General features: G+C 41.4%; 1 protein-coding gene across 7 annotated transcripts in view; it reads left to right on the plus strand.

Moving 5' to 3' along the window:
• The window catches only part of FHAD1 (forkhead associated phosphopeptide binding domain 1), a 178866-nt gene that overhangs the window by 32314 nt on the left and 120400 nt on the right, over positions 1–26152 (plus strand). For all 7 annotated transcript variants that reach the window (XM_072608946.1, XM_072608943.1, XM_072608945.1 and 4 more), the window contains 3 exons: positions 1011–1242; positions 5629–5711; positions 10511–10912. In XM_072608946.1, coding sequence (XP_072465047.1) covers positions 1011–1242; positions 5629–5711; positions 10511–10912 — 717 coding nt within the window. The remainder of the gene's footprint in view (positions 1–1010; positions 1243–5628; positions 5712–10510; positions 10913–26152) is intronic.

Here is a 26152-nt window from a genome sequence, read left to right on the forward strand (position 1 = left end):
GGGAGGGGAGGAGAAGGGTCAGCCTCAGCACCAGCACCAATTTTGCTGCCTAGTAATTGGAGAAGTTCACAGTTCTTTTCTGACCACCTCTCAGCCAGATATGTTAAAGGAGGTAGAGAAGGCCCAGAAAGGAAGCTCATAGATGGTCAGCCACCTTTAGTCCAGCTCTGATGTTCAACTTTTACCAAGCTTTGACCAGAGCTGTTTGACTAGAGCTGTTGACACAGAACCTCGGCATGCAGAATTGACCCTTTGGGTGCCCATTCCTCTCTCTGCTCCTTCTCTGCTATAAGGAGCTAAAACTCAGTTAAGTGGAAGCAGAGGAAATGAGGAATGAGAAAAGAGAAGGTCTGAATACTAATCAAGTTGAATCATCTAATACTGATTCTTTTTCTGTATCCTCTCCCCCCTTCTTCCATTCCTTTCCTTTCTTTTCCCTTTCCTCCCCTGTCTCATTCCCCTCCTGTCTCCCTCTTCTCTTCTCTCTCCTCATCACCTCCCTTCTCTTCCCCTTCTCCCTCCTCTTTCTTCATATTCCTTCTCTTTTCCCATTTTTCTCCTTCCTTTTCCTCCCCTACCTCATTCCCCTCCTGTCAGCTGAGCAACCCTTCTGTAACTCAGTCTTAGTAAGCCTAAGTGACTTGACTATGGGCCCACAGCTGAGTCAGAAACAGGACCTGAACAAAGGTCTTCTCGAGTACAAGAAGAAAGGAAATCAGGGAAGATGAAGGAATAAACAAACGTGCTTTATAGTTATTATCTCATTTGATTTTCACAACAACCCTGGGTGCCATTATTATCCCTAGACAGACAGAGGTTGTGACTTGCCCAGGCCAGCTAGTAAGTATCCAAGGCCTGATTTTAAGTCACTTCTTTCTGACTCCAGGTCCAGTGCTCTAAATACTGAGCCATCTGGCTTTCTCGTATTTCTGTTATATGACAAATTCCATGGGATCACAGGAAAATGTCTCTGGGTTCTGTAAAATCCCCCTCTCTCTTCCTCCTCACAGGGACGGTACTCATCATGGCCCAAGACGGTAGACCCACACCCAAGCCCCGGATTTACTACACAGCTCCCTATCCTCCATAATCGGCCAATAAGTGCTCACAGAAGCTGGTCCCAAGGACTGATGGAAGGCACACAACCTCGTCCCCCTGTGGAAAAGAGGCCAATCAGTGCTGGAGGGAGAAGGATGCTGAATATTCCTTCCGATTCAATTGGCAGATCTCCTGTTAAACAAGGTATCTGATGGATTTTTTAATGTTTCATATGAAGAAATTAATAGATAAATTTTTATTAGTTGATTTATATAGGATGACCCCAAATTCTTTGTGTGGTATATAAAGCAAGACTTTTGGGACCTACTGTATTTGGGAAAGAAATTGTGATGATAGATGGATTGGGGAACCAGCCTCAAATTCAGGGAAGCCTGGTTTCCTGACCTGCCTCTGACATCTTCACTGGCTCTGTGACCATGAACATGTGGACACAACTTCTCAGTGCTCCAGGAAGTATTATAAAAGTGTACATTACAGAGCAGGGCCAGGTCTGCTTTGGTCAAGGGAGTTTTCCTTGTGGGTATCTCCCTGCTTATACTAAAGAAACTGCAAGTGTGGGCCAAAATGTATATTTTAACTTGGCATCTTGTAAAGGAGGCTAATCCTGACCTTTGCTCTTTAAGGCCACCCAGTTCTGACATTCTAAGCTCTGAATTCCCTTGAAACTCTAAAAGTCTCTGTTCTGAGTCAGTTCTGACAGTGCTGGAGATAAGTCCCTGTCCTGGCTGGGATAAGCTACTTAACTGTGTCACAACTCTGACATTCCCTGTCCTAAGGGCCTTCCCAGCTCTGACATTCTGGGTTCTTAGGTCTTCACTAAGGTCCCTTCCAACCTCAACATTCAACATTCAAAAAATACAAGAATACCCTTTTCTTCTCACTTTTTTCCTAGTTATTATAGTGTGGAAAGAAAATAACCTACAATCTACATTTTAATTAAAATATGTCCAATACACATTTTTATTAGTATGCAAGCATTTTGTTTGGAGAGACAAGGCAGCCAGCATTTTCCCTTAAGGACAGCTCTCTAAGCCAAGCAATTTTCAACTCCCATTTTATAGTAACTATGAAACAAAAGATGAAGATAAAGAAATTTTCTGCAGCCAGGAAAAATTACATCATTTTCAGGTAGAGTTTCAATTGAATTATTCACCAGAGGGAGCCACAATCATGTGGCTTGGCTCATGGGAAAAGCATGCTGAAATAAATAGATATCTCTTCTCTTGCTTTGGTTCATAATAAACTAAGGACCAAAATTTCCTCTGTTTTTGGTTAACAAAAGGACATCCCCTCCATTGATCTACACACTGATTCTGACTTTTGGGGGAAAATAAGTGCAATCTCTATTTTGAGATGGTCAAGAAAGGCAAAGGCCCTGAAGAGTACCAGGCAAAAGACACTGATAGAACATCACCTCTTAATTCTTATAGCCCCACAGAGGTCTTCATATTGCAGGTGTACCCTGTAATCAGGATGAAGAGAGAGAGAGAAAGAGACAGAGGGACAGAGAGACAGAGAGAAGCAGAGAGAGAGAGAAGAGAGAGAGAGAGAGAGAGAGAGAGAGAGAGAGAGAGAGAGAGAGAGAGAGAGAGGAGGGAAGAAGAAAAGATGGAAATGGTCCTTGAGTTCAGATCCCTCCCCCTGCTCTAAACAATAGTTGATGGAAGGAACAATTGAGGAAAGGAATAGACTGGAAAAAGAAGATGCTGATTGATCTGGAAGTAAACAGCATGAGAAAGAGCATTATGGGGCATTATTCATTTGTGATATAGACAGATAACACTGATGGAAATTCCTTTAGAAGATCTTGTGTTGTATCCTAGGTCTATTCAAATCTTTTTCTTCTGGCATCACCATTCAAGGAAACCAGAGATGGGACCTGTATGAAGGGAAGATTGAGGGTATTACAAATATTCAAATAATATTCAAAAACATTCATGATAATAGAGTTGGAAGGAGCTTCAGAAGTCAACCAAACCTGACCATAGTACATTCAGAAATGTCCTCCACAATGTCCATTCATTCATTCATTTGTAACACAGGGTTCAAGGATGGAGCATTTGATTAAGGACTTCCTCATTTGGTGGAAAGAATAATTATTTTGGGGGTGGAATTAACAAGAGAACTTTGTAGAGGGAAAATATTTTTCTTCTAGGATAGTGTACGTAAGCAGCTCTGGGTCAACAAGAGAGGAAGAGGGAAGGGGGTTGGCAAGTGGGAGTGAGAGAGAGGGAGGGAGGAAGGGAGAGAGAGAGAGAGAGAGAGAGAGAGAGAGAGAGAGAGAGAGAGAGAGAGAGAAAGAGAGAGAGAGAGACTTTGAGAACCAGCAAACATTAAGAGAATTTTATGGAAATGATACAGTCTTGAGCCTTAGGTTGTACATTCATTCAATAAACTTTATGTAAAACACTGTACTAAGTACTGGTGGAAATAGAGTAGACAAGATGCATCCCCTGTCTTCATGGAGTTTGCAGTCTAGCATGAGAGATAATGAAGGATAACTAGATGGTCATTGAGTCTCTATTTCCATACTTCCATCAATGAAGGCTCACCACCATTTCTGGGCATCTCAGGTTGTTAGAGTCTACCTTCTTGGATTGTGCCAAAATCTGCTTCCTAGATATATCTACCCATTGACCCCTCTTCTCTTCCCTTTGGAGAAACATGGAATTAATCTAATCTGTCATCCATGTAGTAGGCTTGATTCATTTCTAGGTATCCAGTTTCTCATTCTTCATGACTTTTCAAAGATTCCTCAAATCCATTTCAGTGATGGCATTCAATTCAGTCCAGGAAACACTACCACCACCACCTCCTCTTTGGAGTTGGGCAAAGATACTCTTTCATAAGCCTTAGGAGATCCACTCTATCCCTAGCTAGAAGTTCATCACTCTGGTGTTTTAAGCTATACTTCATACACTCAAATCTTGTTCTCAACCCTATCTAATTAGCCTGCTGCTCACTCCCTATATCCTCACTTCCCATCCAAAGTCTCAACCTTTAACTTAAAGGAAAAATAAAAATATCACCTATTCTCCCAAGTCCCTTAGTTTCTTGCCTGGGAGTTTATAGATACTAGAGATATTTCCAGGTTTTTTCTGGTGGTATCATTTGATCCCATGTGAGTCATCAGAAGTGGGTTGGGGTGGGCGAGCTTGAGAAGGTTTGGCAAGCTGTGGATTCATGCTCCAGGAAGAAAACATGCTTCCCAGCTGGCTATGTCACATCTACATATGGCTGCTTCTTCTGATCATAGGATTTCAGAGCTGGGAGGGCCCTTAGAACACGGAATGTCAGAACTGGAAGGTCCCTTAGAACACAGAATGTGAGAACTGGGAGGGACCTTAAAACTGAGAGTGTTTGAATTGGAAGGGACCTTGAAGACCATCTATCTAGTCTTCATTTTTGAGATGAGAGGCTGCTTAACGACTTAGCAAACCACAAATTAACATTATCTATGTTGTATTTTTAGGGGCAAGAGGTGACACAGTAGAGAGGGTGCTAGGCCTGGAGTCAAGAAGACTCAATCTTCCTGAGTTCAATTCCAGCCCCAGACACTCACTAGTTGTGTGACCCTGGGCAAGTCACTTAACCCTGTTTGCCTCAGTTTCCTCAATCATCCAATGAACTGGAGAAGGAAATGGCCAGCCACTCCAGTATCTCTGCCAAGAAAACCCCAAATGGGATCACAAAGAATCTGACACAACTGAACAACAACAAATGTTGTATTTTCATTTACTTTGTTAAGCATTTACATTTTAATCTGATTCCACAACAGGATCTGTAAGCTTGACACTTCTGTCAGAGAATGGCTTGGAGATAATAGAGTAAGGGAAATCAGTTAGGAGGCTAGTGTAACCTTCCATGCTAGGGAGTGATGGGGGATGATGGTGGGAGTGGAGAGAAGAGGAAGGGCCCAAGAGATGTTGCAGCGTAGAATCAGTAGAACCTGGTAACTGATTAAACGTGGAGATGGTAAGAGGGAGTGAAAACTCAAGGATGATTCTGAAGTTGGGAATCTGTAAGAAGTTAGGAAAAGGGTAATATTTTTCAAGGAAGAAAATGAGCTATATTTAGACCTAAGACCATAGGATTATAAATTTAGAGCTAAAAGGGACCTTAGAGACCACTTAGTCCAAACTTCTCGTTTTACAAATGAGAAATTAGAAACAGAAAAATGAAGTGGCTTGCCTGTAGCACCCAGAGCTTCGCGTATGAGGTAGGATTTGAATTCAGGACATCCCAGCTTCAAGTCACATGTCCTATCCACTTGTCATCCTTCCTTTTGGATTTGATCACTCTGGATCCAATACCCTTTCCTCTATACCCCACTGTCTCTCCATGTTAAGTTGGAGATACCAATGGAACATATGTCTAAGCAAAGATATCCAGCAGGTAGTTAGTTAATGATCTGGTTGTCAATACCAGAAGAGAGGCTAGAGGTTCTTTGTTTTTGTGTCTCTAACACCTAGCACAATGTTGATTGACAAATGAATGGATATGGTGAACTTTCATGATGCAAAAATTCACTATACTTTTGTTTGTCCTTTATGAATTGCTGTGCATCAGTCTGGGGAGCTGGAGAACCAACCTGGTCATCTGATGGGGTTTTCTGTAACCTGGATCAACAGTCTACAGCACTCCATGAAAAGGTGAGGTTTCCTGGTAGAACGGGCTTAATTGCTGATTGGTTGAAGCACCATAAAAAGTGGGCTCCTCTGTCCTAGTGGGTATATCATAATTGTACCCCTTTTTGCTGTAGATAAGAGACAATGTGTGTATGAAAATAAGAGATAGATGAAGGGAGAGAGGGAGGGAGGAGAAAGAGAGAGAGAAGAGAGAAAACAAGAAGGAAAAGGTGAAGGGAGGGAAAGGGAGGCAAGAGGAGAGAAAGACAGAGACAGAAAGAGGAGGGAAGAAGAAAGGAGAGAGGGAAGAAAAGAAGGAGGGAGGGAGAAAGGGAGGAAAAGGGATACAGGAAGAAGGAACAGAGACAGAGACAGAAGTACAACAGCAAGTCTCAGCAATACTTATTTCATATTGACAATAGAGCATGATGGGAATCAGTTATAACACTGGGGTGTAGGACTGAGAGGCTACAAGAAGGCAGATTTAGACTCAATAAGAATTTTTTTTTTTAATCCCTAACAATTAAAGTCACCAAACGGTGTAATGGAAACCTTTGAGAGATAGTGAGTTCCTCATCACAGGAAGTCTTCGGGGTAATGACAGGTGACATTTCTATCCCCCTTTAAAGTTTGCAAAGCTTTTCCATCGCTCTCTTCCTCAAGCCAAGTCTGGGTGACCGCTTAGCAGGGAGGCTGAAGAGCTGTACTTGTTTCCAGTCCTCTTAGACCGGAAAACTAAAAAAGACCAAAGCTCTTCCTTTGAAGTCCCTGAGATTTCATGAGACTCTGAGGGAGGGAGAGAGAGAGGAAGGGAAGGAGGAAAGAATTACCAGAAGGATCACCAGCAGTATTTCAAAAATAGAATTTGAACTAATCCTGGAAACCCAGGACAGAGACGATGGCAAAACTCCAGCAGTTACCTAGAGGTTACCCTTAAATGGAGCCTTGATGGAAGGCTAGGATATGAGAGGTGGAAGTAAAGATGAAGTACATTCCAGGGATGAGGCAGAGAGAATGCAGGAGTTGGGTCTTTGGGAAGTCATGGGGATGGAAAATGAAATGCTATTTCTAAGGGACAGCTAGTAGTTCAGCTGGAACATAAAAGGCATTAACAAAAAGAATCTATTTATTTATTTAAAGGCATGAACAAGAATGGCCTGTTTATTTATTTATTGTCAGTCATGTATTTATAATGAGAATAATTTGAAGTGAGTTTAAGAAGGGTCAGTTGGAGATAGATTGCGGGGGAAGGCTAACCCTTTTAGTACAAGGCTTTAGGGACCGTGAACAGGGAAGATTTAGGATCATCGACTTTCATAGCTGGAAAGCGTCTTAGTTCTGGGGATCACACAAAAGAGACTAGAAAAAAAATCTTGCTATACTCAAGAATTGGGGGCTGAAAGAGACGAGGCAAATGCTTGAGAGGTGAAGCTAAGAAGCAGGACATGTCAGGCTGCATTCTGTGGTGATGTTGTATGCCGATAATTTTTCCTAATTATTCTAATGGGCCAAGCCTAGAAGGTTTGTCTCCCAATCCTTCTCCTATCACTGTAATAGATCGAGTGAGTTAGAAAATTCACTGTGGAGGAGGGACAGGCAGAAACAAGTCATCCATCCCAACCTTGAGGGCTAAGATCAAAGGAACCTTTACCTCTCCCCTCTCCTCCCAAGGCAGTGACATTGGAAATGAACAGCAGTGAAGCAAAGGGGCTTTTGAGCATAGAACCACAGACTACTGGGCTCAAAGGCATTTTAGAGGCTAGCTAGCCCAACTCTCCCATTTAACAGATAATGAAACAGAGGTTCAGAGAGGAGGAGGAGAATGATGATGATGATGATGATAACTAACTAATACTTTACAGACATGATCTCATGTGATACTCATAACGATGCTGGGAAGGGGGTGCTATTATTACACCAGTTTTACAGATGAGAAAATGAAGCAGGCAGCAATTAAATGACTTTGCCCAAGGCCATACAGGTGAGTTGAACTCAGGTTCAAACCAGCTTCTATACTCTATTTGGCTCCCACCTACCTAGGGAAGTGATTTGCCCAAAATCCCTCCAGAATTCAAACTCAGGCTGCACAACAAGTTCTGGGCTCTTTCTACCACATAATTTGGTAACTAAATGGAGCAGTGGGCAGAGCTCAGGGCCAGAAAATTCTGAGTTCAAATCCAGCCTCAGACACTTACTAGTTGTGTGATCATGGGGAAGTCAGTGAACACAAATTTTTTTTTTAAAACTACTCTGTCTGCCTCAGTTTCCTCAACTATAAAAGGGGCATAATAATAGCATCTACTTTCCAGGGTGGTTGGGAGGACCTAATGAGATAATAATTGTAAAGCACTTAACACCATGCCTGGTATACAGTTAGTGCTATATAAATATTAACTATTAGATGGCACAGTGGATAGAGTGCTGAGTCAGGAAGACCTGAGTTCAAATTCAGCCTTAAATACTGTGTTATCCTGGGCAAGTTACTTTACCAGTTTGCCTCAGTTTCCTCATCTGTCAAATAAGCTGGAGAAGGAAATGGCAAACCACTGCAGTCTCTTTGCCAAGAAAACCCCCAACGGGGTCATGAAGAATTGGACACAACTGTAATAAGCAACTCACTTTGGCACCTGGGATTTTTGTCCCAGGCCTTTTCAAGGAAGGGATGCCAGTGATGGTTAACAGAGAAGAGTCTCAGATCTTCCTGATGGAAACCAGGGGTTTACTGATGGGCAGAAACCTAGAAGGATCAGTATTCTAATATTGGCAAAGGTGCTGACGGAGGCTCTGACCGTGGTGGGCACTCAAGCGGAATGGGAAATTATTTAGAAAAGGAATGGGCTCTGTGAAAATAGCTGCCACATTTTGACTGATCTTTGAAACACACACAAGCGATTTTGGCAAAGGTGTAGGGTTTTGTTTTGCTGGTTTGCTTTTTCATCTTCTAAACTTTGCTGATGGTTTCTGGCAAGACTTTATTTTGTTGTTGCTTTGGAAACCTACCAGATTGTTTGGTTAGAGACCAAATGTGACAGTGGGTGGGACACACTTATGTCTGCTAGTTAGTTAGTTGGCCTAGTGGGTGGAGGTCAGACCTTAGGATCAGGAAGACCTTAAGATTAGGGTACAAATTCTACTTCTGATATTACAAACTGAGAGACCCTGGGCAACTCATGCAATTCTTCATGACCCCGTTGGGGGTTTTCTTAGCAAAGGGACTACAGTGGTTTGCCATTTCCTTCTCCAGCTTATTTGACAGATGAGGACACTGAGGCAATGCTTCTCTCTAAGCATTGACTCTCTCATCTGTAAAATGGGGATAATAATAAGGACCTGGGTTTGATTCCTGGCTGTCTGCCTTACTCCTTATGTGACCTTGGACAAGTCGCTTTCCCTAAAAGGAGGCTTTAGTCTTTTTAATGTAAAATGATGAAGCAAGACTAGATGGTTGTCCAGATGCTTTCCAGCTTTAAAATAATGATTTTTTTATCTAATGTGGACTTCAATTGTATGACTCCAATAATCTATATACAGTAAAAGGGTGGGGGACAGTATCTAAGTGTTGAAGTAGATAGAGTACCAGACCTGGAGTTAGGAAGTCTCATCTTCCTGAGTTCAAATCTGACCTCAGACACTTCCTAATGGCATGACCTTGGGCAAGTCACTCCACCCTTTTTTCCTCAATTTCCTCCTCTATAAAATGAGCTGGAGAAGGAAATGGCAAACACTCCAGTATCTCTGCCAAGAAAACCCCAGATGGGGTCATGAAGAGTTGGACATGATGAAGAAAACAACCAAGTATCAAGGGGAGGATGAAATGAGGTAATTAAGTATACCACAAGCTTTACAAACTTTTAAGCACTATGCAAATGTCAGTTATTATAGTATTATCATATTCTTGTCTTCATTTCATTGGCTAGCCTTATGAGGTAATAAGCATATATTAAGTACTTCCAGAGTGCCCTGCAGGTATTGTGCTCATCCTTTTCCTAATTTCCTGCAAGTTCCCAACCTCATCTGCCATATTGAATCAGTTACCAAGTGTTTTGGATTCTACTCTACAACATTTCTTAGGTACCTCCCCTCCTGTGCACTCACGCTACCATCACCCATCCTCCTCTAGTATGGACTCGTCCTATAATAGCCTCCTAATTATCTCCCTTATTTTGTTCCCTCAATCATCTAAGCTATCCACTACCAGAGGGCCTGCATGGGCCTGCAGACTCCCATGCACTGGAACCAGATTAAACTGCAAATGAATAACAATACAGCATAGATAATGGGGTGGCTTACATTCTAATAGGGATTATCCACAAAAGAAAGCTGATAAGGTGGTTGGGGGAGGTCAGAGTTTTGAAGTCCAGAAAGTCGAGGGGAATAAAAGCTAACCACCCTGGGGCCCCTCCCCACAATGGAGACCCCAAGAGGAACTCATCAATGGGAGAAGCGAGATGGCCTGGCAGAGGGATATTCCTTACCCATAAGAGTTGCTTAATAAATATTTGGGTTCATGATAATTAACATTTATATCATACCTACTATGTACCAGGAACTGTGCGAAGTACTTTACAATGGCTAAATCTGATCTTTGCAACAACCCTGAGAGGTAAGTATTATTATTTCCATTTTATAGTTGAGGAAACTGAGGCAAACAAAGGTTAAGGACTTGCCCAGTGTCACATGGTAAGTGTCTGCGGCCACATTTGAACTCAGGTCTTCCTGACTCCAGGCACTGTTGCTGTCATCACATCCATAGATTAAATCTTGAAAGCAATGAACAAACTAAATCTTCTCTGACCCTTTGAACTTTCTGAAAACCTCTTTAGGGCCGCGTTATGCACCTGAATCAGTCCCACCTGGTCAATTGGACCCATCTGGAGCAGCCCCACCTCATCAATATCTCACAACTGGATCAGTCCCACCGTGCCAGCATCCCATACTTGGAGCAGAATCAGCTGGTCACCATTGCTGATGAACTCAACACCCAGGATGACATTATTCAGCACCTGGGACAGGAAGTCAACCGCCTCTTGGGCTTTGAGATGGAATCCAAACACAAAGATGCCGTGATCGCCAATCTTCAAAATGAAGTGGCTACCATGTCGCAGAGGCTGATGTTAGCGCAGACAACTCCCCATCAGAGTGACGTCGAGATGGGTCAGAAGCTAGAGCTCCTGGATCAGGACATTGATGACAAAAAGTCAGAGATTCAATCCTTGAAAGACCAGGTATCTTATAAGTATGACAAGATGTACAGGGTTGGGTGTTACTTGTTTGTTTTTAAGTCCAGATGTACAGCGATGTCTCCATAGTGAAAATAAAGCAGAATGTTGAGGCCAAATAACTGAAGTCCATCAAAACTCACAATTATTAGGTAATTTAGATAAAAACTGGTCGTCCTTCCCATCCCCTCCCCCAAGTGCTTGCCTCATCCCTTTCCTTTGGAGCATATATGTAGAGCTAGAAAAGACCTCAAATAGACCGTCTAGCCCAGTGTTGTCAAACTCAAATAGAAAAGGATCTACTAGATCATATAGAAGGATCCCTGAAGACACAGAGTGACTTAGAAAACCACATAGAAAAATTATCTATGTTCATATTGTATTTTTATTGATTTTGTTAGCAAGTTCCCAGTTACATTTTAATCTGGTTCAGGCCTTACTCCAAAATGTCATGGACCACATATGGTCAGAGCGCTACATGTTTGATATAGTCATTCTTGTTCAATCACATCCAACTCTTGGTGACCCCACTTGGGGTTTTCTTAGTAAAGATACTTCAGGGGTATGCCATTTCTTCCTTCAGCTCATTTTACAGCTGAGGAAACTGAGGCAAACAGGGTTTAGTTTCTTGCCCAGGGTCACACAGCTAGTAAGTATCTGAGGCCAGATTTGAACTCAGGTCTTCCTGCCTCCAGTCTCAGCACTTCATCCACTGTGCTACCTGGCTACATCTCTGGTCTAGTCCAATCTATTCATTTACAGATGAGGAAAATAAGGCTTTGAGGGACTGATTTTCTTAAGGTCATACAACTGGTGAGCAGCACAGTCAAGATCTGAGCCCAGATTCTGTAACTCTGAACTCAATTCTTATTCCATGACACTAAAACCTAGCTTTGCATCTCAGTTCTGCCAGTTACTCAATGTGTAATGTTGCGTAAACACTTTATCCTTCTAAGCATTTTTTCATCTCTAAAATGAGGGTGATAATATTGTATTACCAATAACAGGGTTGTTCAGCGCAATCAATATTTATTAAGCATCTACTGTATGTAGGTCAGAGGCAGATACATGGTGGCATTGTGTATAGAGTGGCAGGTCTAAGAAGACTAATCTTTCTGAGTTCATATCTGGCCTCAGACACTTACTAGCTGTGTGACCTTGGGCAAGTCACTTAACCCTGTTTGCCTCATTCTCCTCATCTGTAAAATGAGCTGGAGAAGGAAATGGCGAACCACTCCACTATCCTTGCCAAGAAAACCCCAAAGCAGCTCACAAAGAGTAAGATACAACTAACAAAAATAAAAACATAACAGAATCCTGACATTATTTTTATATGTTTTAGGTCAGAAGGGGCAGAGTCTGGCAAGGGAAGCCAAGGATAAACAAAAGGGTTTTTTCTTTGGTTGTTGCTGTTTTTAGCTTTGTCAGAAGAACAAGGAGGAACAAAGAAAAGCTAGGCCTGCTGCTTGAGTTGGATGGGATGATGACAATTGACAACCCACTGAGGATAGAACTGCTTGAATCCAATTTTATTTTTTCCTGGCATGGGGAATTACCTTTTCCTTGGAAATGTTGGAACACCAATGGTCAATGGGGAGTTAATACTCAAGCTAAGTAAGGAGAAAGCCAGGGAGGTCCTAGTCACCCTTGATGAATTCAGGTCATCTTTTCCAAATAAATTACATCCTCAGGTACCGATAAGACTTGTAGTTGTGACTGCTGAGTCATGGATAGTAATATCCGAGAGATTATGGAAAATGGGAGAAATATTGCAAGATCGGAGAAGGGTGTATGCTGTCCTCCAAGAGAACAGTATTTATCATGAGTAAACCAGCCAGCTTGTCTTTGATTCCTAGGGAAATTTTAGAATAAATCATTAAAGGATTACTTAGTGAATATTTAGACAAGGAATACATAATTACAAAGAGCCAGCCTGCCTTCATCAATGACTAGCTGTGGTAGACTAGCTTCATTTACATTTATGACAGGGTTACTAAAGTGGTAAATCAAGTGAAGATTGGAGATATAGATTAGTTCAATTTTTAGCAAAATTTGATAATCTCTCATACTATTCTTGTGGGAAATTTGGAGAGATGGAGACTGGGTGATAATGTTATGAGATAGATTTGGAACTGGCTGAATGCTTGGACTCAAAGAATAGTTATTGGTTTCAATATCCACTGGGAAAAAGATCTCCAGTGGAGTGTCCCAGGGAATCTATGTTTCACCCTGGGGTGTCTAACATTTTGATCCATGATTTGGATAAAGGCCATAGATGGCAGGCTCATTCGATTTGCAGATGGCACCAGAAAAATGAAATAATGAACACATTGTATGACAGAGTCAGGAGCCAAAAAGATCTTGATCATTAAGGCACTGGGTTGAATCTAATTAAATGAAATTCAGTAGGGATAAATATAACTTTTACATGTGAATAAAAAACCCTAACTTTTTAAGTACAGGATGGGGGAGGCAAAAAAGCTAATGTGATCTTGGGTTGCATTGATCTTCCAGAAATAAGGGGCTGAGCCAACTGTGTGACTTTGAGCAAGTTACTTCACTCTGTCTCAGTTTCCTCATATGTAAAATGAGCTGGAGAAGGAAATGGCAAATGACTCCAGTACCTCTGCCAAGAAAGCCCTAAATGGGGATCACAAAGAGTCAGACATGACTGAAATGACTGAACAATGATGACAAGATCCATCAGTATTATGGCCTGTTCATATCCAGGGAATTATGTTCAGTTCTGGAAGCCACAGATTTAGAAGGACATTGCTAAACTAGAGTAGCAGTTCTTAAACTTTTTGGTCTCAGGACTCCTTTACATTCTCATAAATTGAGAACCCCAAAGAGATTTTAGTTTGTTTTATTTTTGAGAATTCTGTCTCTTGACATTTACCATAGTAGAAATTAAAACAACAATATTATTATGAAAATAGTTCATGGACACACTGAAAAGCTCTTGAGGACCCCCGTGGGTCCCCAGACCACACTCTAGAACCACTAAGCTAGAGAGTATACAGAGGAGTGCATTTGGGATGGCACACCAATGCAATAGAAGAATGCTAAAGGAAATAGGGATGTTTAGCCCCTAAAGACTTAAGGGTGTCATAATGACTTTCTTCAGATATTTGAAAGACTGACATGGAGGAAGTATTGCAGTTGTTCTGTTTGGCATCAGGAGGAAGAATCAGGAAGTGGGTTGAAATTGCAGAGTCAAGTTTAGCCTTGATAGCAGGAAAAAAAAAAAAAGATCCCTAAAATTTAAACTTGTCCAAAGTAGAATAGACTGCCTGGAAAGTGGTGGGCTCTTCTGGGGGATTTTCATACAGAGAATGAATGGCCGCTTCATCTGTCAGGTATATTATAGTAGAGATCCCTTTCTGGTGTGGATTAGATGAGATCATTTCAGTGGTTCCTTCTAACTCCAAAATTCAATGATTCTACGGTTTTTGAATTCCCCTTTGTGTTAGTGCTCTCTCCTCAGAGCATCATGTATGTGACACTTAATGCAATGCAGGGATGTTTCTAGGCTTATATCTCTCTGCCATGTCAGCAATCTAATTCAGCTCGTGTGTCATCTTTAAGCACGTATAAGATGGCAATATGTCCCTATATTACTCATCCAGCAAGACAGTTAAAAAGCTGAGTTGTCCACAAGATGGCACTCTCTATGAGCCCTCTCAGCTTCTGTCCTGTGAAAACAGCCCAAAATACAACAATATTTCCACTGGTCACCAGAGGACACCTAGTCCGTAGATGTCTAGCTTTAGTTGACTAAGGTAGATAGATTAGATTGCTTGGAGGTGAAATGTAATACTACTAAGAATATTTTTTAAAATGAATTCTAGAGTTCTAAATTCTCAACCATCTGTCTAGGCTCTGCTTTCTGTCAGGATCCTTTTCATTTGTAGGACTAGGTCCACAACATATCCTGAGCTCATAGCATATTGAATATAATAAAAATGGAAAAGAGTTAAGGAATCCTACATAGAGTTATCTACCTCTTTGTTGTTTCTTCATTTCAGTCATATCTAACTGCACGAGCCCATTTGGAATTTTCTTGGCAAAGATACTGGAGTGGTTTGCCATTTCCTTCTCCAACTCATTTTACAGATGAGGAAACTGAAGCAAACAGGGTAAAGTGACTTGCTCAGGGTCACACAACTAGTAAGTGTCTGAGGACAAATTTGAACTCAGATCTTCCTTACTCTAGGACTGGTACCCTATCCATTGTGCCACCTAGTTGCTCTGTCCAGCTTTGGACATCTTCCAGACTTAACAGTCAGATCTTTGGAATATCAGGAAAAGTGACTTAACCACCCACACCTGCAGTCGATGAAAAAGCATAAGGGGAGAGGTGTTTGTTTATGTGATACCCCGTTCCTGGACCTTAGCAGGAAGATCTTTGGAAAAGCAGAGCAGTGAAAAAAAAACAACCCTCCTTGCCTTGCTCATCAATCAATATGATTCTTAATTGCTTCCAGTCTTGAGACTTAGGATTTATGCTTCTCTTTGAACTCAAGCTTCTTCTCTGTTTGAGGATTTGAGAGTCTAAGCTATTTCTCTAGCAGACACAGGTGCCAGCCAATATAGTGTTCGGCCTCAACATCAGAGGCCACCATGATCAGCCTAGCCCCAGTCCCAGAAGCTCTGGATTACATAAGGGACAACCCACAGTTCAACGTCAAAACTTGAAGTTTCCCAGTTACCATCACCATCACCATAGAGACCATGAAGTCCAAATCTCAAAGGTAGTGAAGGAAGAGGAAGACCCCATCCCTGGACCCTCAGTACAGATCTCATACTCCTCTTTTCAATAAAGGACGGTTTCATGGCCGGTACAAACTTCCATTTCCCAAGTCTCCCTAGTGAAAGGAGACGGTTAATCCTAAGAAACTTTTTATTCATCCCTTTCTTCCCAAATCTTCATTATCTTGTACCTAGTGGTCATTTTCTTTAAAGGTAAAAGGGTTGCAGGTTAAATACATGCACACACACATACATGTATGTACATATACTTAACTGTATGTGTATGTGTATATATAGATACATATCTGTGTGTATATATACATACATAATCTATATGTGTATATATCTGAAAGACAGAGCTTTAGATAGACATACTTATGTATGTACATGTCATATTCCCCTAGTAGAATATAAGCTCTGTGAGGGCAGGAACTTTTGTCCTAAGAGGCAACTTGGCATAGTGGATGGAGTCATGAAGACTCAGTTTCAGTCCCCACCTCAGACACAGTAGATATGCAACCCTGGGTAAACCAGTTAACCTTTTCGAGTCTCAGTTTCTTCCTCTGTTAAATGGAAGCAGTGGTACTTCTCATACATACCTTATAAGGTTATTGAGAGAATTCGATGAGATGATGATATATGATGATATTATATGATGATATAAAGTGCTTTGCAAATTTTAAAACCCTATATGAATTTCATTATAGTTATGATTTCATATTTGTATCCCTTGCACCTCACACAGTGCCTTACACAGAGGTGTTTACTAAACACTTGTTGGGTTACATGATCCTTTGGGGGAACATCCTCCATATGATGACCCCTAACTGTGGACATGCCCCAAGACTCTATTCTGGGCCTTTTTTTCTCTCAAAACCTTCTCAATGATTCTGCCAGCTCCCATGGGTTCAATTATCATGTCTATGCAAATTCCTCACCCCCCTACTGAGCTCTAGACATGAATCACCAACTACCTGCTGAATATTTTGAATTGTGTCCCAGAAGGCTCTCAAACTCAACTTATCCAAAATAGATCTCAATATGCCCACCCCTTCCCCTACCCAACCATCTTCTGAACTTCCCTTTCTCCAGCAAAAGCATAACTATTTCCCCCATCATCCAAGTCTGCAGGTTCAGCATCATCCTTGATGTATCTGTCTCACTCACTCCACATATCCAATCACTTGCCTCCAGGATCTCATAAAAATCCCTCTATTTGGCCCATAGGCTTTTCATAACCTGGTCCCAAATTATTCTGCCAACCTTATTTTATGTTGCTTTACAAACTCTACAATCTAGCTGGAGAAGCTAAGGGGTGCAATGGACTTTGGCACAGGAAGACCAGAGTTCAAATCTATCTAGCCTCAGACTTTTACCAGCTATGGGACCCTGGACAAGTCACTTAACCTTTATCTGCCTCAATTTCCTCCTCTGCAAATAATAATAATAGTAGCACTTCCCTCAACAACCAGAGTTGTTGTGGTGAGGCTCAGATGAGTTGATATTTGTAAAGTGCTTTGCAAACCTTAATGTGTTATAGAAACATTAGCTATTAATCATCTCTGCCTCAGTTTCCTCATTTGCAAAAATGGAAATAATAATTGCACCTCTCTTCCAGGGTTGCTGTGAGAATCAAATGAGATAATATTTGCAAAGCACTTCGCAAGCTTGAAAGCCTTATAAAAATGCTAGCAATTGTTATCAGCCAAATTGAAATTTTCTTGTTCTTCAGATATAATACTCCCTCTCCTGCCTCATGCCTAGAATATACTCCTCTCCCACTTCCACCACTTTCCTTCAAAATTCAGTATGAGATATTTTCTTCATAAAGATTTTCCTGACTTTCCCAGCTACTAATACCTCCACCAAAAAGAAAAAAATTATCTTGTATTTATTGTGCATAATTTGCACATATATGTACTATATTGTATATATACTACACATATATGCCTACTCTCCATTCTCGAAATGTAATTTCCTTGAAGGCAGGGATTGTTTTATTTCCATCTTTGACTCTACAGTGCTTAGAACAGTACCCGCAGAGCACAGAATCAGTGTTTAATAAATGCTTAATGATTGATCAATCCATTCGTTGATCAGATAGACTGGAAAAGAATGGGATGAAAGTTGCTGCTGCCATCAAGGTCATAGAAACAGCCTTAAAAACAAAACCCAGACCCAACTTTCCCTGAATCCTTTTACTCTCTGAAAACTCTTTAGAACCGAGGTATGTTAGTACACATGGAGCCATCCCAATCTGTCAGTAAGCCACAGCTCGAGCAGCCACTACTGGCCAGCAGCCCCAGTGAGTTCAGTCCCCAAGATGACATCGCTCAACACATGGAACAAGAAACCAACGGCCCCCAGGGCTGCAAAATGGAATCCAAACACAAAGATGCCATTATGGCCAATCTCCAAAATGAAATGGTCACCATGTCTCAGAAGCTGATGTCATCACAGACAGCCCCCAGCCAGAGTGAAGTGGAGTTATGTCAGAAGCTAGAGCTCTTCGAATGGAACATGGATGACAAAAAGGCTGAAATTCAATCCTTGAAAGAACAGGTATTTTATAAGGATGGCAAGAATTGGAGGATTGGGCTGTTGGGGTTACCTTTTTAAATCCAGATAACAAAGGCATGTCCATGGTTAAAAACGAAGTGGGGTGTTGAGGTCAGTCATCCAGATAATTTAGGCCTCTTGAAACTCCCAGGTAGTTAGACACTTCAGGTAAGAGCCGTTCATTCCCCCCACTGAACCATTTTGATAATTCTTTCTACCCTCTTTTGGAGCATAGAGCAACTGGAAGGGAACTGGAAATGTAATTCTGCCCACCCATTTTACAGATGAGGATGGAAACCTAAAAAGACCTAGTGACCAAATCAGTGAAATGTGACATTCCAATCTTAGCCAAAAGACTGAGAAACCTTAAAATTTCACATCTGGAGTTTACGCTGCCAACATTCAAGGAATTGACTGTGAACACTTAGCATTTTTTTGTTTTCAATTTAAAAAGGGCTGGTATTCCAGACTTTTTGCAAAGGGTCTTTCCTGGGTTTATTCATAGTATTCATAGTTGAAGAGGCATCCTAGAATTCATATAGTTATAGAATCACAGACCTACAGCTACAAGGACATTAGAGGCCAGTGAATCTAACCCTCTTCATTCTAACAAAGAAGAAACAGATCCAGTGACTTGTCTGAAGTCACACAGATGATGGATAAGCAGAGACGGGATCCCAACTCTGGTCCTTTCAAGTCTATACCAGGGCCCTTCTGGCTGCACCATACTGCCTTTGCTTTGCCTTTGGGAACAACCCGAGTGTTTGACCGAAGTAAGAATTTCACTTTGGTGTCTTTACAAAAACTCTTCATAAGTTTAATTTCCTCTTAGGGACTCCTTGCCACCTAGCTGACTTAGTGAAGCTGATAGAATCTATTATTTGAAGATGGCAGGTTCAGCAGGGCTCTTAGTGGAGCAGGTGCTGAACATTCAAGGTCAGCTAGGTGGCGCAGTTGATAGAATGCTAGTCCTGGCGTCAGGAAGACCTGAGTTCAAATCTGACCTCAGACACTTACTAGCTGTGGGACCCTGGATGAGTCACTTCACTCTGGCTACCTCAGTTTCCTCATCTGTAAAATGAGCTAGAGAAGGAAATGGCAAACCACTCCAATGTCTATGCCAAGAAAATCCCAAATGGGGTCATGAAGAATCAGATATGACAGAAATGACTAAGCAACAACTGAAGATTATATAATGAATTCTAAAGATTACTGCCAATGGGATTTCTTAAGACACCAACTTTTCTAAGTGGAATGTCTGAGGCAGATCTAGAACTAGCTAGGTTAGGACCTGACTCGAAGTTGAAACAACATCCAGAAGAAATAGTACTGCACAGAGGCCTCAGATCAGCTGTGGGCAGGGCCTTGGCACCAGCCAATTCAGGGGAAATACTCTGGGCATTATCCATGGTAGAGAGACAGAGGCCATAGCACCCATGATGTCACTGCTGGGAAAGCCAGAGGGAAGACAGGACCAGGAGTTCACCTTGCTAAATTTTCACACCAACTAAATTTCAGCACCATGTTGCAATTATCCAGTCTCCCCATCCTAGTTATAACTGTGTCCTGAATCTTGAGACCCTCCTTCTCCTTAAAATTTAGATATTTATTTGGATCAATTTAGATTAAAATTTAGATCACATTATTTAGATATAAGTAATTTAGACACATATCAGATGTAAATTCGTTTTGTTACTATTAAAAATGCCATTTTTAAATACATAAATTGGCAGGAGATATTTTTACCTGAGTGTGACATTGCACATCTGCTTTAAGGGGGGCTGGGGGTGGGGTGGAAATGTACCCCTGCCTATGTCTCTGGCCTTTGGTTCTCAAAATTTCTCCTTCCCACTGCATAATTTAAAGTGTTCTACACATCCTGTGTCCTAGAAATGCACAAGCCCAGTCCATTACACATTCCCTTTCCTGACATCACAGCTGTTTTGTATATAAAAAAGAGGGATGAGAAGGAGATGGCATAGGACTGGCTTCTGTTATCAAATATAGCATATTTTACCAGATCAGACTCCCTCCCCTCCTGCAGCAAATCAAATAGGGAAAAAGACTTTCTGTTGTTTGTAGCTCTTAGAGTCTCCCCCAGAATGAACAGAATATCTTCCAGTGACTGAGTGGAGAGTCTTCTTAGCCCTTGCTGAAAAGACACTCACTGGTGCCACCTCCAGAACAGGAGACAGGAAGCCTTGAGTGAGGAAGACTCAAATTCTAATTTTGCCTCCAACCCTTTTACTAGCTTTGTGACCCTAGGCAAGTCAGCCTCTGTCAGCCTCGGTTTCCTCATCTGTAAAATGTGGATAATAATAGCGGTTCACTCCTGGAGTTGTTGTGAGGATCAAATGAGTCGATATTTATAAAGTGCTTTGCAAACCTTAACATGTAATAGAAACACTAGCTATAGAATCACCTCTGCCTCAGTTTCCTCATCTGTAAAATGGGGATGATAATAGCATCTCCCTCCTGGAGATCAAATGCATTGATGTGACTCCAGTGACATCAGTTAGGGCTATAAACAGAGATGATGAGAACAAGACTCCTGAGAACTAGCGTCCACAGTTGGTTTAGAATCTCTGGCTGTTCGTATGGCCACATCCCACAGTCATCTCCCGTGGCATTAGCTCAGTGTCTGGAACAATACAGTCTATTGAACAGACATCCATTCTTCCTGAAATAAAAACATGTTACATCCACTTGATTTTTCGACTTAGGTTCTCCAGATGAGGTGCCGTGAAAGGCTTTACAGAGTGATGTTTTGCTCAACGTCCTCCAATAAAAACAGCCCCCCAATCCTACCCTGAACCCCAAGATTTCACTAAGTGACCAAATCTGGAAGCATTTCATTGATCAGTTGTGTGTTTTGTTCTGTGCTGTCATCACTACTAAATAGTAGCACTGGGAATTATTCCTCATAGACAACATAAATGTATATTTGAGTCACTGAAGTAATGACAGGGTTTGAGGATTCCATTCCTTTGGATGCCCTGAATCCATGCTGATTGGCTACAAAGCTCCTGGGATTGATCAGACCCACAGGACATTGTCCTTGCTGCTCTGGTGAGCACCTAGACAAACAAAGGCATTAAGAGAAAAGAGTTTCAATTATTAAAAACACACATTCCTGGCTCCTTCCATGATAATGATGCTAGACCTCCCAGGAAGAGATGAAAGAGCATTTCTCAGCTCATGGTTTCAGTTCATTGCAACAAACATTATTAAGTGCCTACTACACACTGGACACTGTTAGATGCTGGAAATATAGAGACAAAAATGAATACTTTTCTGTAAATGTGTCACATCTCTCTAGGAGAATAGAAATTCCTTAAACATAGGACCTGACTTGCTTTTGGAATTTTATCCCCAGTGCCGTCACTTAAAATGCTTGATGATTGGTTGAATGATTGACTTAGAACTAAAGACCTAGGTTTGAATCCTAGCTCTGTCACTGATTGGTTGTGTGACCCTAGATCAGTCACTTAACTACTCTAAGACTCAATCTTCTCATCTGTAAAAGGAAAGAGAATCTTTGTGTTACTTACCCCAATGGGTATAAACCTCTAAGTGCCCCCCAGAGAAGTGAGCTCTCATTGTGTTTACTCTTGAATACAGTGATATTAGTGTTCAAGTGAAAAGAGCATTATGCAGCCTATGTTCAAGACCTGGCTCTACTACTCACTACCTAACAGAGGTATCTTGTCATGCTGCCCACTTGCCACCTCTCTATCTTGCTCTAAAAACATTGACCAAAGCAATGCCACCATTGCTACTGGAAAAAGCATGGCCTTCCCCTGCCCTGGGGGCTCCTCTCACCTTCTCTGGGATTCCCAGAGCCACCTTTCCTGGAAGCCACTGTCCTCTGTGTTGTATCTCCTATTAGAGTGTTAGCTCTTTGAGGGTGGGTTCTCATTTCTGCTTTTGTATTCCTGGTATCCAGCATGGTATTTGATACATAGTAGGTGCTTCATAGATGTATCTGTATCCCTGGTGTCTGTCCCAGTGCTTGACACACAGTAGGTGTTAAATAAATGCGTTTCTATTTGTTCCTCTTAAGCAAGTCACAACCTCTTGGGTTTTAATTTTCTCATCTCTAAAAAAAGAAGATGAGATAAGGGGTTCTCAACCAGTTTTCTGTCCTGGACCCCTTTGGTAGAGTTTAGTGAAGCCTTTGGACCCTTTCTCAAAATCATATTTTTTAAATATATAAAATAAAATCCATAGGATTGCAAAGGATGCCAAATATTTTGAAATATCAGTATCAAAAATTTCTTTTTAAAACCAAGGTCACCAAGCCCAGGTTAAGAACCCCTGGACTAGAAGAGCTCTGGGGTTCCTTTCAGCTCTAAATCTATGGTCCTATGATTTCTCTGTTTCACCCCTGAGAGAGACAGAATTCATGAAATGAATTTTGATCGTTTTTCTGACTTGGGTTGTCAGTCATCTTTGGTGAGTGAGCAAAGGGCTATTTGCAAGTCTGGTTCTGGGAAAAGTGAATTTATATTACCTATCACCTAATCTGGAACTTGTGCTTGACTCGGACAATGTCAGTATTATTCTAGGAACTAACAGCTGAACTTCTGTTGAAAGATCAAAGGTCCTGGGAAGAGAGATTCCAGAGTAAACCAGCCCCAGTGACAGCTGTGCATGCATCCCTCTGAGGACATAAAGAAGAGATTGAAATGTCAGTTAAATATGGAATAGGAAGACTGTGTAGGAAAAAGAGAAGCAAACTGGTATTCATAGAATCTCAGAGGAAAAAGAGACCTCTTTAGAGGTCATGGCAATCTTGAACATGGCTCCTCTCAATGTATACCCAACAGGTAGTTTTTATAGTGTTGGATATACCCAAAGGTAGTCACTGTAGTGTTGGATGCACCCAACAGGTAGTCACTGAAGTGTAGGGTGTACCTAAAACATAATCCTTATAGTGTTGGGTGTACCCAATAGTAGTAAGCCTCTGACTGAGGGCCTCCAGTGAGGGGGGAACCCACTCTCTCCCAAGACAGCCCATTCCACTTTTGTGATAGTTTGAGATTATTTGGAAGTTCTTCCTTTCATTGAACTGATATTGACTATTTGACGGCTTCCATCCCTTTCCTGGTTCTGTCCCCCAAGACCAGGCAGGACCAGTGTAATGCCTCTTCCACATGACAGCCCTTCAGACATTTGAAGACAAAGATCATGTTCCCCCAAAGTCCTCTCTTCTCCAGGTGTACTATTCCCAATTCCTTCAGTTAATGCTTATGTAACATGATCTTTCTTGAGACCTTTCACCATCCCAATTGTCCAGTTCTCTAACTTATCAATATTCTTTCCAACATGTGATTCTTATAATTGCAATAATATTCCAGATGTAGCCTTCCAGGCTACATCTTCTGCCCCTGTAGGGCAGATTATAGTGGGTTCTATAAGCTCCTTTGTTCTGGATGCTCCTGTGCTATTAATGAGTCCTGGGATGTCACTAACTGTAAGGCAACAATAGAGATTTGGCTTTGGAATCAGACAGACCTGGAGATACATGCCCAGATGATGCTCCAAGACTATAAGCTGCAGGATACGGGAAGTTCTCACTTTACATAAATTTGCATTATGCAAATTTGACCTTACATTAAGAATTCTGGAAGCAATCCACTTTCCCAGAAAACACCAATGTTAACCTTACTATACATACTGTGCTCTCACTCTCTCTCTGCTCTTGCCGTATGGTCAGAGCTTTCCAGTCTCCCACCCCATCCCCCACTGAAAAAAAATACACACACACATACACACACATACACACACATACCCTAAAAAATAAAGCCTCCAAGTGAAAGCAGAAGAACAGATTTGCTGAGAGACTGCCATCACCTGGACTGTCAGATGAGAACTTGGCTTGAGGCCCCTGGAGTTGAACAGAGTCCTTTGCCCTGCTCTGCCCACCCTCCCAGCATGTCCAGCCCCAGTGTCAGTCTTCTGTGTTTGGTGTTGTGTATTTCCCCACCCCCACTGTGACAGGTCCTCTCCTGCCTGTGTCCATGTCCTGTCCCCACGTTTCTGCCCCCTAACCCATGCTCTTCCTCTCAGTTCTGGCCAGGCCCATTCATGGCTTACTCTGGCCTGTGTGTTCCCCCCTGCCTTTCCCTTCTCTGTGTCCTTGAAGACACACAGTGCCCAGTGCCTGTCCAGGGCAGTTCAAATTACATAAAAATTGCTTTAGGTAGAAATCTGCAGAATGGTCCCCTTAGGTAAAGGGAGAACTGTCTATAGTTATTAATCTGCATGTTGTAAAAGGATTTTTGAGTTCCCTACACCAATAACATCACAGAGGTAGATAAAAAGATATTAGCTTTTCAAAACTTTTTTAAAAACATATTTAAGTTTAAAATGTAAAAAACATATCCTTAACTTTTAATAGTCATTTATATACAGTAGTGCCTTAAAGTTTGCAAAGTGTTTTACAAGTCTAATTTCATTTTATCTTCACAATGACTCTGAGAAGTAGAGGCTATTATTAGGATAATAACATAATATAAAAACATAATATAAAATCTCTCTACAGATAAGGAAACTGAGGCAGACGGAGGTTAAGTGACTTGCTCAGGGTCACCAGCCGTAAGTCTCTGAGGTAGAAATTAAACTCAGTTCTCCCTGACTCTAGGTCTCTCTGACCACTGTGCCACTTAGATGCCATGTATGTTGATTTATTATCTGAAATAGACAAATCTGTGATACAATGCTTGTGAGTATAACGATTTATTTGTAAGGCTAGCAGATGCCAACAAATCAGGCCTACTGACTCCCCAGTAGGCTGAGACAATTGACAGATTTACAGAGCTCATTATCATAATAGAAAAAGAGGAATTACAAGTCACAGAAATCTTAAGAAATTTATTTTAAACATAATTCAATAGGACAAGATGGGGCATTTGACTTGCAGTTAGGCTAGGCATCTCCAGAAGCAAATTGAGCATATTTTGGTTTTTGTTGTTGAGTAATTTCAGTCATGGCTGACTCTTCATGACCCATTAGGGGTTTTCTTGGCAAAGATACTAGAGTGGTTTGCCATTTCCTTCTCCAGCTCATTTTACAGTTGAGGAAACTGGGGTTAAGTGACTTGCCCAGGGTCACACAGCTAGGAAGTGTCTGAGGCTGTATTTTAGTATAGCATTGTCAAAATTTGAAGTGTGGGTATGTCAGGGCTGTAGCAGATGCGGCAACGATTAAATTTAGTATTTTCTACCAGATTAGGACCTATGTCTGTGTCCCTGCTAGTCAAAGTGGCATTGCCTTAAAAATCTTGTTCTGTAACCAGATGTTTGTGGTTAGGAGTACTTGTTATGGTACATGTGGATTAACTAATATTATTCTTACAGCTGCTGGAAAAAGGAACTTACTTCAGGGAGATAAAGAAAAGAGGAACTTTTCCAGTCAAACTAAATAAAAGGAACTTAGACTTTAGGGGGAAAAAATTATAAAAGAGTATCTAACTTCATGCAGTGACTATTCCTACAAAGATATATGTGTTCCAAATTATCCACTAATAAGTAATAATTAATAAAAAACTTTATTAATCTATTAATTTCTTCATCTCAGTATAGAGTCATATTGAGCTTGCAGTCCACTCATACGCCCAGCTCTCTTTCTCAAGAATTATTGTCTACGTGCAGTGTGGACAGAGCTCTGGGCCTGGAGTCAGGAAAACTCATCTTCCTAAGTTCAAATCCAGCCTCAAACACTTACTAGCTGTGTAACCCAGTGGTAGTCATTTTACCCTATTTGCCTCAGTTTCCTCAGCTGTAAAGCGAGCTGGAGAATGAGGTCCTGAAGAGTCAGACATAATTGAAAATAACTGAACAACAAATCTTTTCCACATTTTCTAGAAATAGCCCATTAAGAGAGATGTTGGCAAACTAAGGCCTAACCAGATGAAGTTGCACATGTATCAAA

Source organism: Notamacropus eugenii, chromosome 5 (genome assembly GCF_028372415.1).
Source record: "Notamacropus eugenii isolate mMacEug1 chromosome 5, mMacEug1.pri_v2, whole genome shotgun sequence".
Lineage (NCBI taxonomy): Eukaryota > Metazoa > Chordata > Mammalia > Diprotodontia > Macropodidae > Notamacropus > Notamacropus eugenii.